Raw genomic sequence first — 16,411 nt, forward strand, 5'->3', positions numbered from 1 at the left:
ACACTTAATCATGGTGAAGTCTGATGCTTCAAAGGACCAACAGGGGGCAACCTTTTACACATATCTACTGCTAAAGACTTTCTATTCTCAGCATGGGAAGTAGCCAGAATCCCATGAGAATGGGCTAAATGCTGTCAGGAAAGACCCTGTAGGTTTAAAAGCAAGAAAAAAAAAGGGATTCTTCCTCTAATCAAGATGGATATATTTTTTCAACCTGTATTTATCAATCAATCTATTATAAGGGGACTTCATTAGGCCTCCAAGTGCATCAACTGTGCTATAATCTCTTCCTTGAGATATTTTAAAGAAAGGCAAAATATATCCGGACACGAAAGAGGATGTCTGCCTCCATCTTACATGGCCAAAGAAATTCTGACAAGAAAAGACATTTATGAAATGAAGAACATAGGCATGACAGCCCAAGATGTAAAGTAGTAAGGGGTGGTGCTTTTCTCCTTATTACATTAGAATGAGAAATTTGTCCTTGGAATTTACTTGCTGGTAAATCTGAAATCCAGTCCATTTTAAACATTAAGCATCAAAGTGATCAAGGCTTTTTTCCTTGATATTTTTCTGTCTGAATAAACTGGAAGACAAAAATAATGCCTATGCCTTATTGTTCCATATTCCAAAAAGAGCTGAACATCTGCTCTTAGTCCAAATTAGGGCATTATGGCTACTTGGCAGGCATTAAAAAACAAAAAACCCCCAGTGCTTTATTTTAAACTCTGTGCACTTGCCAGAAGAGACATCACATTAAGTGAATCTGGCTAGAATCTGTGTAGATTGGGCACTTAAGTGGGGCTTTTCTGGTGCTTTTATCTAATAGCTGATTGAATCATCTTCATCTAAAAGCACCAAAAGGCCCTGCTGAAGCGCCCAATATATATATTGACACTGCAGAGCCAGGTTGAATTAATGTGCCCTTTTTTTTTTTTTTTTAATCTCTTAAGGAATATCTTTCTATACTGGGATTCAAGATGGAATTCAGAAAGAAGCAGCAGTCAAAAGGCCAAGCTGAAGCAGACAACTAGAGTGCCAACATTTCAGCATTATTTTGGAGTTGAGCAACACAGATGCTTTCTATTTCTATTTAATGCATCTTTTGCAAGAACTTAGCGGCAATACATATATTAGGTTCCCTAACCTGACAAAAGAATAAAAATCTGAAATAGGATTCCGTCTTGACCGTATTGAAGAATTTGGGAGCTATGGTTATATCAGACCTAATCTACATAGGTCATGAAGGACCTAAATTGCTGTAGACTCTTTTAGAAATACTGATTGGGATCATGAATACTTATTGAGGTGTCCATTCTCTCTAATGAACTAATTAACCAGAGGCAAGAATTTCTCGTGACATTTTTTATTGGACCAACTGTATATTTGGAAGAGCTGTTGGACAAGCTTTCAGGCATCAAGTGTCCTTCCACAGGACTCTAAAGAAGTAGAGGGGGAGGTAAGTGAAGGTGGTTACTTCTTGCTAACTGTGGAAATTGTTGGCTAAAAGGCTGGGGAATGAGCGGAAGACAAACTAATGGGATGTCATCTTATTTCTGCAATGTGATGGAGAAGACCCATCAGACTGACATTTCCTCCCAGGCCCTCATATACAAGGAAACTCAAGACTTCTTACAGCAGTAGTTTTCAACCTTTTTCATTTGTAACCTCCTAAAAACAATTTCTAATGGAGGTGAGGACCCCTTTGGAAATTTCAAATGGAGGTGTGGAACCCTCTGAATTGTAAGTGTGAGTATTCACATACTTTGATTGATCATGGTCATCTTTTGTGAACCCCTTAGGTATAGTCTGCAAACAACTGGAGTCCTCAGACAACAGGTTGAAAATCAGTGTCCTAGAGTAAACCCTAGAGGGAGGAAAGAAACTGTCCTAGAAGCAGTCTTCAAAAACCTGAATCAGTGGGTTAACAGGTCTGGGGCTACACTATAGTTTGGAAATTAATGTTGGAATATCTGGAAGACGACAACCTGAAAAAGATACTTCTAAAACAGGAGGGTCATGGTTTGTTTAGGTCTGCCTGAATGAAATCATCTTGTAGGATCAGCAGCATCTTTCAAAGTCCAGTCCAGGCTCTACCAAAATAGCTAATCTCCTTGGAAAGAGACAGCTATAAAAAAGAGCTTAGAAAGGAAGTCATCTATATATGGCTGCAACAAGAGTGACCTTTGTTGCCTTGCCTGTTATTTCATGGGCCCAGTACCGTAATCAAATCTTTGGAAATATTCCTAAGTGTGGTTGACAAGAGTATATTTTCTTCCCATGTCCTCAGAAACAAGGATGCCAAGGATCCCCAGAAGAATCCCTATATGGTGGAAAGGAAATGCCACAGAAGGAGTCTTCAGAGGCTTGCATCAATTGGTTAACAGGTCTGGGACTTGATTTTTAATTTGTATTTTATTTTTCTTGTTAGGCTGCATTGAACTTTAAAGTGTAGACAGAGGTCATGAGTTCATCAAAAAAGATGAAAAATGGAAATGGGGGAGTTGATAAGTAGAAGGAATACAGTTGAGTGGGCGTGGGTATGCAGACAGGAAAGAAGCCCATACCCTCACCTCTTGAGTCAGTGACTGATCACTGCACCTAGCAAGTGTAGAAGAAAAATTCAAGTATGCATTCCTCAAGGAAATCATATTAGATCAGGGGTGAGCAATTATTTCAGCTGAAGGGTGGCTTAATAAGTTCTGGTGAGCTAAGGAAGTCCCGCCCCTAACCCCTGACCTTTGCCACTGGACATCACTACCCTCGCCCCCAAAAGTATCCCTTTTGGGAGGTGGGTTTGACATCTCGGAACCAGAAAAAAAAGTCATATCCTAAAAGTCAAACACCTACTATAATATATTTTAATTTTATTACAAAAAATATTTTTGTCATAATTTGTGTTTGCATACCATGTATACAGCTCTGGCTAGAGCTGTGGACAACAAGCACCCTAAGTACTGCTGCTACCACCAGTGATGAGGGCTGGGCACCATTGGGGGGAAAAGGCGAAGTGTGTGGAGGGGCCCCCATACTCTCTGCCCACCTGAGCTCTGTGCTTCTGCCAGCCCCCTGGTCGCAGACTCTGTGCTTCTGCCAGCCCCAGCCCCACACGCCCCCCTGCCCTGCCCAGCTGCAGCTCCCTCTGCCGCTCTCCCACATCACTTCCCTACCTGCTGCCAAGAGCAAGTACAGCAGTGGGGAGACAAGGAGGAGCCACTGAATGCCAAGGAAGCCAAGCAGGTCCCCCAGCTGCTGCAGCAGTGGCAGCAGCCCTACCCAGAAGCTGCACACTGGCTGGGCCAGGCCCTTCTGCACGTGAGGGTGGGAGCGAGGCACAAAGGCTGGGAAGGGTACAATTAATTAGTGGGTGTCCATGGAACAGAAGAAATTGCCTGGCGGGCCAGATCTGACCCGTGGGTCGCATTTTGCCCGCCCCTGTGCCAGATCATGCTAATTATGCCCAGGTGCAACACAACTGTTGCCAAAACTATTTCAACTGTACTGTGGAAAAGGCCTGCAGCTTATAATAGAAATGGAACATTATTATTTAAATTAAAGGCTGATAATTAGGGCTGTGCGAAGCTTTGGTCACTGATTCAATTTGGAGGAGATCAGGCCCGATTCAGCAGCCGAATCTCTGAATCCAATTGGGAGACCCATTAATCTCTCCGAACCAAATCAGAAGCCTCAGATTTGATTCAGAGAGATTAGGAGAGATTCAACGATTTGGCCATAGAGAAAGCTTCATGTTTTTTCTATATACCTCGAAGTACCAGGAGCGGCTTGTGAACGCTGAGATGGTGGAGTAGATGGAGTGTCCCACAGGAGGGCCGGGGGGGGGTTCCCCTGCACATTTGGCAGCCGACCCAGAAGTGGACCAGAAATACTTCCGGGTCCACTGCAAAGCAAGGGGACCCCCCCCCAACTCAGTGACTGGTGCCACCCGGGGTCTCCCCATGGCCGATTGCCAAGCCAGGGGGGCGATTGTACTTCTGGTCCACTTCTGGGTCTGCCACTGAGCGTGCAGGGGACCTCCCCCCACCACGCTCCTGTGGGACACTCCATCCACCCCATCATCTTAGCATTCATGAGCCACACCTGGTACCTCAAGGTACGTAGAAAAAACATAAAGCTGTATCTATCGCCAAATCGCTGATTCTCCAAATTAGAATCGAATCTTCATGTTCGGCCAAATCAAACTGGGACAGTGATCAAAATCAGAGAATTGAATCACTGTCCCCCAAATCGGGCAGAGTCCGAATTGAATACTGCCCACATCACACACCCCTATTGATAATCCTTTATCAACTGTTTTGATTCCTGGAAGTCTAAATCAAGAAGTATAGTTAGTAAACAAAGGACTGCATATGCAATATGTATATAATACAATAAAAGGCAATTTAATGATTAATTCTGTATTGCTATTTCTGAAACAAATTTTAAAACAACTAATAGACAAGATAAGGATAATTAAAGGAAAGAAAGCTATTTTTAATAAAGCTTTTGAACCGAACCTGCTTAATACTCAAGAGAGATGGTTCCCCAGCAGGCCTTTGTTCCAGCCTCAACTTGAGACATTCATGGATAACATTGAGCAGAACTCGGCAAAGGACCAGGAATGCAGGTTCAAAAGATGGTAAGTCCATAGATTTCAGTTCTTCCCATGATACAGGACTGCATTTTTGCTCAGAGGAAGGTGGGGAATTTAACAACTGCACATAATCTGAACACAACATCGGATCTGGAAATTCTGAAAACTGTAACAAAACAATTATAAATATTGTGAGATGGATTTTAAATCATTTTAGAGCTATCAACATTTAAAAAAAAAAATCAGAAGAGACTGACTCTTAAAAGAGACAAACAACAAAAGAAGGGACTAATTCTTAAAATCTTACAATAACATGCATAAAAAAAGACTATTTTTAAAGAGCCAGTCTCTTTTTAAAATACCATGCTCTAATTTACCAGAAAGTCTGAAACACCATGATTAAATTTTAATTAAAATAACAAAAAACCTAAGAAGGTTACCAGGGTGAGAGGAAAAAAATAAACAGATGTGGACACTTCACAGTCAACATCTTTAAATTTACATTCTAAGCTCAAAAAATGATTAAGCTTTCTTAATAAAGCAGAAGGTTCCTTGACTTCACAAAACGAGTTTTCATGATAGCCTAGAATAATATTACACCCAATACTAACACAAGCACAAGCAGTCAAATCATTTTAGGGTACTTAAGAGATCTTTTCTAGATATAAACTTTTAAAAGGCTTTAAAATACTTTACGTCAGTGGGTTATTCTGAAAAAAAAACCCCACAAGGTAAAGTACTACCATCCTGTAAATAAAACTGACATATGAAAGCTGTACCACTGTATTAATGTTTACAAAGAAATGATCACTCATTACACTGCTAAACTCTCCCACAACCTTGGAATATCCTCCAGATAGATCTGTCAAATGTTCTCATTTTTTATAAACCTGAAATTGGAATATGTAAATAATACATTAAAACTTTTGTGCTATTTACCGTTAAAATCTAGCTCCAGCCAGACAGATATTTTCACATAATTATTTTTTTTAAGCTATGAACAAATCTGCAGGCAACCTGTGTTTTAGGCAGAACTGCTAGGGTTAACTCACTGGATGGTAATTTAGAGAAAACATTCGTCTTTTAATAAACATACAACTCTCATTGATGTTAACCTAAGCTGTACATTAACCAAGGAAAAAAATATGCCCTTTGAGACCTTAGAATTTACTCTGTTCTATCCTATGCCTTCCACTAATATGTTGAGAGACATGAATAGCACCTGTTACATATGATTTTCTCCTTTTTCTCTAGTGCCAAATTTACATAGCACCAATTAAAATGAGAGGTAGATGGATTAACAAAAAAGTAGATTGAATGACATAACATAGCCATGGAAGTTGAAAACATTAAACATTCTATCTTTAGTTTCATCAAGTACCAGAAAACAAAAAAGGATGTGTTTATTCCCTTACACCCACATACACATTTTTGACATTTTGTTCCTACTGCATCATGCAAGCTCTGGTTTCCCAGGAACAGCCTCAGAGTATTATCTTTTCTGACAAACGAAGCTTTCAGTTTATTATTATTTTTAATACATGATGTTTCAGGACTGTCAAACTAACTTCCCAGCAATGTGGCATACCCACTGGTTTTGTTTTTTTTTAATGTTGACACAAAACCAGCTGCCAGCTGCAGAATCTAAAAGAGATTTTTTTAAAAAACAATAAACTGTTACATAAACACAAAGATAGAAAATTCTTTGGGGTTTGTCCAGACCAACAAATCACCTTAAGGACAAAACGGCTGCTGAACGTTCTTTGGATTAGATGCCTTTCACAATTAGTAAAACTATGTCTTATATATTGGATAATAATGTTGATTCTTTGTACAAACCCCGAATACCATTCCCCACCCTTCAAAAAATAAGGATGGAAAGAAGTTCTTTGTTCCAGCAATCTATCCAAATTGAAACCTCAATATTTTCCCCCGTGCTGTAGCTCAGGGTTGTTCAACTTGCATGTTAATTTGCAGTCCCTGGCTCCCACCTGGCTGCCACTCCCTGCACTGCAGCAGGAGCTGAGGGCTCCCTCTACTTCCTCCCTCCACCTCCAGGGTGGTGCAGGAGGAAGTGGCCTCCACATATAGCACTGTGCAGGGGGAAGTATTTGTGTGTGGCACGGTGCACCATGTCAGGGCAGGTGGGGTGGGTGTCAGTGTATAGCATGGTGTGGCCCCAGGGGCACCTGACTAGTGTTGGTGCAGCCTACAGATTGTGGTCCCCAGCTGCTTATAAGTTGGACAGCCCTGCTCTAGGTTTGTCCCAGCCACTACTCCCATTTCTACTTGGGATGAACAGAAGAGATTGCCTTTTCAGCCAATCAGCTGTTGATTCTCAGGTGACTCAAGGTCTTGAAAGATAGGGAACTCCTTCTTCTCAGCCCAAAAAGGATGACTACACTGGTCAAATACTGGCCTCAGTGAGGGCAAAGGGAATTTTGTACGTGGCATTAATAGGATCAGGATTTAACCCACTATGTCCATAAAATTCCCAGTCTCTGCTGCACTAAATCACAACTCCAAGGTGGGTCAACATATAGAGAAATTCTGTAGTATATCTTTTTACACATTTATGAACTTCCATGTAAACCTGTGCTCATTGGGACTAGCTAATTTGAAGAAAAGCAATTGCTCCTTTCCAAGGCAGTTTCAACATGACTTCCTACCAAATTCCATTGTATTTACCTTGCTCTAGGGACAACTCATGTGTTTCCTATTAAAGAGTCACTGGATAAAAACAACAAACATGCATAACCCATCCCAACAGCAAGGGAGGTCTCTCCATCTAAGAGCCTTTTCCCACTGTGTTACAGAGTCAGCTACTCTGTGGCTTGCTTTCTTTCTGGCCCTATGACCCAACTGCACTCTTGGCTACACAAATCAAGGTATAGAAGGTATCTCAGGTGGACAGTGCAATGGTTAGGGCAGTCACCTGGGGTGTGGGAGATACAGGTCTGAACCCCTCCAGGCAAGGAGGGAATGGAACAAAGCTTATCACTTCCTAAGCAAGTGCTCTAGCTGCTGGTCTCTTACATAAAAAGTGGGCACTGGAATCATCGCCTCAGGCCATGTCTTTAAAAACTATGAACAAGTTACCTTTATACACAAAGGGACAACATAGACGTTCAATATCTCACAGGTGCCTAATTTAGGGCTGCGGGAAACCACCTAAACACAGTCTAAACAGGAAAGAAAGGTAGGATTTCAGGACCTCTGCTTCTTAGGTATTTTCTAGTGGCTGGCCTTGGCATCATCCCCGTGAATCCAAATCCTAGGCATCTAAATCTCCCCACTTAGAGTACAGGAAGCCAAGATGTCCAACTTGGATTTGGAAAGGCTATTTTAGGAGTGGGGCGCCGAATTTCAGGCTTGAGACCACTTAGCATTAATGTTCCTAGTACCTTTGTGAATCTTGTCCTTAACTTCCTAAAGCCTATTAAAAATAAAAGAAAAATGGGACTCAGGCAATTTATAGAAAGACACACACACACAGACACACACACACACACACACACAGACACACACACACACACACACACAGACACACACACACACACACACACAGACACACACACACACACACACACAGACACACACACACACACACACACAGACACACACACACACACACACACAGACACACACACACACACACACACAGACACACACACACACACACACACACACAGACACACACACACGTGTCTGTCTTTCTATAAATTGCCTGAGTCCCATTTTTCATTTATTTTTCAATAGGCTTTAGGCACTTAAAATGTTTACGCACACACATCTATATATCGGTCTGTGTGTACATAAACTACCCAAGTCCCATGTTTTACTGTAAACACATACACTCCCCATAGGTCTCTAATTCTGAAACTCACAATTGAAAACTGTACCTTTAAAAGGTCCTGATCCTATAATGACTTTCACAATGTATTTTATCATCTGCAGAGATGTCATAAGTAGCACAGTTTAAGCATAATGAATTATGTTTTATATAAAATCTCAAGATTAATTTAAAACAAATCAGAAAATTAAATTCAGCTTTCATAAAACATGTATTTTATATTATACTAACATTTGAAATCTATATTCTTTTTTAAAAGAAATACAGAAAATACTTAACATTTCTTTGATTTACAAGAAAAAATATCTAAGTAGCCACAGTTGTTAAAATAAAAATTTCTTCGAAAATGTATGTATACATATTCTTCCATGGTCAGTTTTATAAGCATGCTTTAGAGACATTAACAAAGGTCAATAATAAAACATTAGTCATGTAAATAGAACAAAGAGCAGCCTGAGTCACATCGGAAGAAAAAACGACGAATGAATTAATTCAGTGTATTGTCAGATACAGAGAATAAGCAAATTGAAAAACATTTCCTCACTTCTTTCAATTAATGGTAATCTGTTAATACAACAAGTATTGCATTTTAGAAAAATGTAATGTTTCAGTTTGACCATTTTCTTTTTCAACTAGCTGTTTTTTAAATGTGGGACTGTCAGAAAAGTTTACAAACATTGTTTCACAAGATTCTTCCAATAGTCATGTTAACAGGTATTAAAAGAGGAAGACAACAATTGAATGCAATGAAATAGTTTAGTGAAAAATTAATGGTAAAGTAATGGAAGCACAGTAATTTTTTCCCAAAAAAGAAAAATGGTCAGTACATCTTGGAAGTCCTCCACTCCTTGGTTCTCAGAGCCACTCTAACTAAAGAGTCCCTCCCACCCTCCACCCCGGAGCATGTGTATACACACCCCTACTGCACAGTACAGTGTTATGTCAAAAACTATATTAATGCACAGGAAAATTAAGCTACTGCACATTAAGCACGACTAAAAAAGTGTACACTTTTGTTATTATGCACTAGGGCAGCCTAATGCACATTTAGTTAGTACCTCACATTAGAAGTACTAAACTTAATGCACAGTAGCAAAAGCATATTAATACACATGTAGACACACCCAGGGAGAAAGAAATATTCAAAACCGATTTTTCAATCATGAAAATTACTTTTCAGTCCCATTCACTCCTAAGTACTCTGACCTACGTACTGAGCCAAACTTCAAACACGATTTCTACTTTTTCTCCAATAAATATATGAATGCATCTTCTTCATAAGCTGCACAAAATGGCACATTTGCTCATACATATGGTGATTTACAACAGCATCAACATTTTCAGTCAAATCTTTTAGTACATACAATGAAAGCTATTGGAGGCTAGGAGCAGATTTGACCAATATTTTCATCTGATGAAAACAAAATCATCATTGTCTTTTCCATCATCAGGTTACTTCATAAATAAGTACTTATTAATCTTCAACTGACATCTGGGAGTTAAATACTATTATCCTTTTTTAAAATACGAAAGCAGTGGCAAATGGTGTCCAGCAACTTGTCCAAGACTACAGAGAGCATCTACATCACAGACTGCATTAAAACACAAGGACAAGTCAGGGACAGACCCCTAGACCAAGTGGTTTTCAAACTTCCTGGTCATGGAACCCTTTCATGTGATTTCTTCTGCCATGGAACCCCCTACCCACATCCCTGGAGCCACAAGACTCAGCCCAGCAAGGGCAATGCACCTGTTCCCAGCCCACTCTGCCATTACCTCCAAACTCTTTCCAGAATCCCTGATGACTTACTGTGGAATCCAAGGGTTCCACAGAGCGCACCTGGAAAACCACTGCACTAGACTATGCCACCTAACTGTGAGAAGAAATAACCCCGATTACCAATATTACTAATATATTAATTTTTTGAAAAGGAGGTAATATTGCTTATGTCATGATTAATTAATGCATTAATAATAGGACATGTAGGATGTTTATTCATAATCTCTGTGTGTGATTTCTTATGACAGTACTTTATGCTGTGAGTTTGTAATTCATGACAATATTGAACTAAATTACTAGTAATTATTTCTTCATGTAAGATAATGGAGAACACTATTAAAACACTCAAAGTAACATAGTTATTCATTTCAAAGTAAGGAACAACTAATGTGCTAGGCTGCACAGAAACTCAATTACATGATCAGATACTGTTTCTAAAATAAAATACTCAACAATTTTTTCTTGAACCAAGAGCCTTCCAATATGATTTCCCATCTTGTGCACTTGCACTATTTTCATTGTCATAACGGTTCAAAGCATCATTATCAGCAAAGACAGAATGCAAAATTCTCTATAGTATATACTTTAACAATTTGGTCACAAATTAATACATGATTTCTTGTCAGCTACTGTAAGTGACTGATGTAGGTAAAGTTGAAGAGATACAGCAACTATGAAACTAATTCACACACAACACTAAATATCTAATATGTACCAGATAATATTTCACAATTGCTCAATGGTATACTCAATTTGTGATATATTATAAAGATAATTTATTCTATAATTAACGTTAGCTGAAGAAAAAGCCTTTACATTTATTATCACCATATACTGTATGGTGAAATGCTGGAAGCTACAAAAACAGACAGCAAGGGTGCTTGCAGAAGTTAAAAAAAAACAAAAACAAAAAAACCCCTCACACTTTACCAAAAGAAGCAACATGTTACTTCAACCCGACTCTGCAGCATCTGTAGAGATCAGGCACTTCAGCAAGGCTTTTTGGCACTTTTAGCTAAAGCTGACTCAATCAGCTATTAGATAAAAGCACCAAAAAGCCCCACTAAAGCGTCCAATCTTTACAGATGTCAGCCGAGACAAGCTGATGTAATCTGCTGCCTCTTCTGGACCTGTGCAGGGCTCGGGATGGAAACGTGCCAAGTTTAAAAAGTGCCGGTGGGGCAGGGGGGTGGGCTGCAAGCACCCCAAAATCACCTGTGGAAACTCAGTCTTAAATCCTGCCTTACACTGAAGGTTCTTCATAAGTCCATAATAAATTACCCCAGTTCTTTGCAACTATATGAGATTTCAACTACTGTGCTCAGTTTATTGCTTCCATCACAACTTCTCTATTAATTTACTCATTCATTTCTACTGTTCAGCATATAGTATTTATACCACTTAAAATGTAGATTAAATGCCAACAGGAAAACTTAAGAGACTTAAACTCTTTGCTTCCACAGATTTTAAGACCAGAAAGGGTCATAATTTCTGACATCATGCATAAATCAAGCCATAGCATTTCATTCAGTTATGCCAACATGTACACCCAATAACTTGTGCTTGATTGAAGTATATCTTCCAGAAAGACATCCAGGCTCTGGCTGAAGACAAGGGGTGAAGAATCCACCACTCTGGATGGTAGGTATTCCAATGGTTAACCAATCTCACTGTTACAAATTTGTGCCTATTTTCTAGTTTCAATGTGCCTGGTTTTACTTTTCAACTATTCAAAGCTTTAATAAGTTAAGGGATATACTACCAGTGTGGTTTAATCTTCAAATGTGACTAGGGATTTAATATTTAGCATTGAGAGCAAAGGAAAGGTTTACTAGTATAGTTGGATTAGGACTTCTCCAGAGCATACCATATTTCTCTCGTTAAATCATCACAATTGACTCAAATTCTCAAATTATTGATCATTTCAAATATCAAATTACCTGAAAAAAAATGACATTTAGAACACTGCTTTCAGTAACTGGACCAAGAATGGCCTACAAAGGCAGATGGAGTGGGTGACGGAGGGTGATGATCACCCCTCAGACAGTTCCAATGTACGAGGCAGTATCCTGCTGAGATGCCCCACTACCCTGAATATGCTACCTCCTGAATGGAGAGTACTATATCCACTTTAACAAAGACTGATCAATCCTGTCCAAAAGTGGCTATACTGTGTTACTTTTGATATACTAACTGACCATGCTACATCCAGTTTCAGAGATTGTGCACATCACTTTGAAGTTGCTAAGGTCCATTGTGGAATTAAGGTTGAAAACCACTGTTTTAACATCTGGAACATTCTTGAAATCTAACATTTATTCCTAATAAATAAGACAGAAAAGTAACTAAGTGTTTCAGTCTGCAGGGATTATGCAGCAAGCAGGAAGGTATGCCCAAAATGCCAGAGAACATACATTTTTAGAAAACAGAAAAATGTATTTTAAAACAAGTTGGCAGGTAAAAACCCCTGATTTGACTATGGCAGTCTACAGCAGGAACAATACTGTGGGGAGAAAAGGTATTCCCAGTTATGCCAGCACAGGACCTACCTCCAGCTGGTGATCACTCTTTACCAATGCCATACGGGCCCTTTGCAAGGAACCATGCATTAGCTTGTGAAGTCTTAAAATTAGCTTCCTCAACCCCATTTGCTTCAGTGCTTTATCTACAAATGGCCTGTAAATAGAGGTCAAACAGTGTTTGTTGCAGCCTGCCTCAGCACTGCACTCGGGAATAACCCAAGAGGCAGAGTCATCCTCAGATTCAAGCCTATCAAGCTTCCTTGATAAATGGTCCTGTGGCTGAAAGTCAAAATTTGGCTTATTTGTTAAATTGTTTTTGATGGCTTGTCTGAGTTCTTCAACGTTTTCCTCAGAGATCTGTTCTTCACCTTCACTTTCCTCTGTGCACGTTCCTGAGGATTCCTTTACTTCAGTTTCCCTATCACCTTCCTCTTCCTCTGGATCATTATCCTTGGATGGTCGAGGAGAAGGGATTTCAAACACTGGCCAGCCAATGTCAGACAGATTCTTGATGCCCAAAACAGTTCCCATAATCCTTAGTTTTTGATTTAAGTCTTTTGTAATGTTTAACCACAGACAAAGTGCCTGCACCCTGTCTTGGAAGTCCTTTGCAGCATACTTTTCATAGTCCTTTTGAAGGGCCTGCAAAGATGGATAAAGTGCTTCTATATACTCTAACAGCTCCATTATCCGCTTCACTTGCTCAAATGAGACCCGCTGGCGATGAAGGTGTTCATGGTAACTTGAATAACCCAAAGTGCTAGCTCCATGGGCTACTTTACAGTGTCCTTCTCCTGAAGTACCATTGAGACTGGCTCCATTTTTTACGCAGGAGAAGTTTCCATAGTTCACTTTGAAGGTGAGAATTTCATTAATAATATCTGGGATGGCTTGACGGGCCGTATATAGATACAAGTCTTGGTCATTAATGCTTCGGCCAGCATGCCAAGCTTGCAGCTCAAGCCACATTAGTTCATTGGATCCATTCAACCCAAAAGAGGAGCTGTTTTCCTGTCCTCTCTGCTCCCTATCCTTTTTCTTTGAGACTGAGGTAAGCTTTAACAAAAGCCGCAAGGTTTCAAAGAATTTTAAACGATCTGCTGGGCAATCAGTCCTAGAAGTCTGGCGCGCAGGTCTGGCTATAGGCATGGGCACAGAAACTGGAAGCTTAGCATTGCTACAGCCAAGGCTGAGGTAAGGCTTATTGAGATCAACATCTGGAATTGATTTTTTTGGCAACCCACCAACCGAGTCTAACATGAATGAGCACTGAACATTTTTCTTGTGATCTCTTTCAGTTGTCCTAAGAGTGGCTCGGATCTTTTTTCCCTGCTTATAGCTATGCTCTTCCACGCTCTCAACGGTCTTGCCGCTGTCTTTATGTGGAGACTGAGATGGTGCACTCATCTTTTCTGTAAGAAAAATTGAGAAAAAATAATTTGATTCAAGCAAATGGATGAAGTAAGACCTTTTTTTCAGACAACCTACTTCTAAATTTCACAAGTCTTATTTTACTTTTATTTTCTACCCACACAAAGTTCAAGTGTTCCATTGACCTCAAGCAGCATTTCAAAATAACAGTGTATGCACATTATCTGATACTGTAAACAGTGCAGCTCACCTAGCAGTAGTACCAACAAGTGATCAGTTTGGTTCTTCCCACCCCTCCTGCCCCTACCTTTTTTTGTCACCTCTGTAGCACAGATATGGTCTCAGACAATTATCACAATCCCACACACATATATACCCATCGAAAAAAGTTAGAAGCCAGAAACAGGACTGGAATGGTTTCCAAGCCATTTTTATGAATGCATATTTTACACACACACACAACTATGCTACAAGAATACTACTAAGGTTGCAAAATCAAGTACTCAAAAGACTGAAAAAGCCAGAGTTAAGGATGCTTATGCAATTCTAATTAACTCTCCCCTTACGCACGCACCATTTTTAAGTCACAATCACAGTGTTTATTCCACAGAACCTTTGTGGAAGAGCATAATTCTTTCTGAGTGCCTAAGAAGGAACATAACCGGTGTATAGTGAACAAGGTTGCTACTTGTAGGATCCATATCTATTACAAAAGTTGAAAACTTCAGAATGAATGAGGCAGACAGCTGGAAAACGAGAAAGGACAGTTTTATGGTTACTGAATCCTACTCTGGAGATCTGGGTTCTATGTCAGTCTCTGTAACAGTTCAAAATGAAAGATGATAAACCAAGCTTTCCATAAGCAGCCCCTAATTATGCACGTCTCATTGATAACTGCTCAACTCAAGTCTGATTGTTGTAGAAACTCAACACTTGGAACTGCAACTGAACTCAACTTAGCTGTGCTTTGAACACACTAAATACTCTGAAAATCAGACTCTAGGCATCTCAAATTAATTACATAAAATAAGCGACAACTTTTGACAATTATAGCCTTACTCTCCAGATTTCAATTCTCAACCACAAAACTGGAATAATATACCACCTCCCAATCTCACAAGCATATTATGAAAATAATTAATTAATATTTCCAAAGTAATCAATGTTGTGGAAGCGAGCACCAAGAACAAAACAGACTATCGTGTCAGCAATCTTTCATCTAGGCACACGCATCCAGACCACCCGCTGTTTTTTTTTTTTTTTTTTTATAGAACATGAACACCCACACTTTAAACCTATTAAGGTACTGGGCAGGGATGTATGCTTTTATTCAGATTTTAAACATTTATGTTAATGGTTATACTATCTGCATGTATACTGTGGACATTCAGCAATACATTTAAAGAATTTCAAAGATTCAGAAACATAACAGATTCACATTAAATACCAATATAGTTTTCAGACACTGTGTATTTATGCTGCAACTCTTACACAACTGTTCTATATCAAAATAAAGTTTAGCAAATATTAACATGGTCAAAAGCTTTTTGCAAAATGTTAATTTTTATACTCCATCATTTTATACTACTTTTTTTCCCCAGAAACTCAGATACCCCATTCCATCCAAAATCCTTCCAACCAAAAACAGCAAGAAAAAAACCACACCCCACACACACAACCACATACTGACACCCTGGCACAAACTGTTCTGTTTTCCATTCATGGAATGGTGCCAGTTATTCCAAAGTCACCTAGGGGCCTTTCTATTACTACTAATATTATGGTAACAGTGGTAGGTAGTGATGGCTATCCTCTTATGAAAACCCTGGGACTGGTAGATACAGAATTGTTTGCATTATTCTTATCTATCACTGTGTATCAATAAAATTCACCTATTATTAAATGGATAGGTTGTGGTTGGTCTGAGGATCTGGATCCGCCGAGAACACAGTATCTGGGTCATAAATCCAGTGCCAACAGGTAGCATGGTAATAGGCCTCAGTTGGTGCGGGTGGCAGCAGCACTGGGAGCAGAACTACAGGGGAGGGTGCCATGGCTACCTCATAATTCACCACAGTCCTCCTCTCGGCACTGCCACCGCCTGCCCTGAGCACAGCCCCAGCCCAACCCCACTGCAAGGAAAAGCCCAGTGCAGCTCCCAAACCCAGGCTGCAGCAGCAGCCCACCCCCACCCCACACACAGCTCTGCAGGGCACATGCTGCCCTGTGTCTCCCCCAGGGTGTGAACAGTGGTGGGAGCTGTCCCCCCCCCCCTGGACGAGCCACCCTTGGCC

General features: G+C 40.0%; 1 protein-coding gene across 1 annotated transcript in view; it reads right to left on the reverse strand.

Annotated features, from left to right (window-relative positions):
- MAP3K4 (mitogen-activated protein kinase kinase kinase 4) overlaps positions 1 to 16,411 on the reverse strand; it is a 159,923-nt gene that overhangs the window by 82,280 nt on the left and 61,232 nt on the right. Inside the window, exons 3-4 of the mRNA XM_019526945.1 lie at positions 12,774 to 14,158; positions 4,515 to 4,757 (exon numbers count right to left, since the gene is read on the reverse strand). Coding sequence (XP_019382490.1) covers positions 4,515 to 4,757; positions 12,774 to 14,158 — 1,628 coding nt within the window. The remainder of the gene's footprint in view (positions 1 to 4,514; positions 4,758 to 12,773; positions 14,159 to 16,411) is intronic.

Source organism: Gavialis gangeticus, unplaced genomic scaffold, assembly GCF_001723915.1.
Source record: "Gavialis gangeticus isolate Ggan-Ray unplaced genomic scaffold, GavGan_comp1, whole genome shotgun sequence".
In the NCBI taxonomy this organism is placed as follows: Eukaryota; Metazoa; Chordata; order Crocodylia; family Gavialidae; genus Gavialis; species Gavialis gangeticus.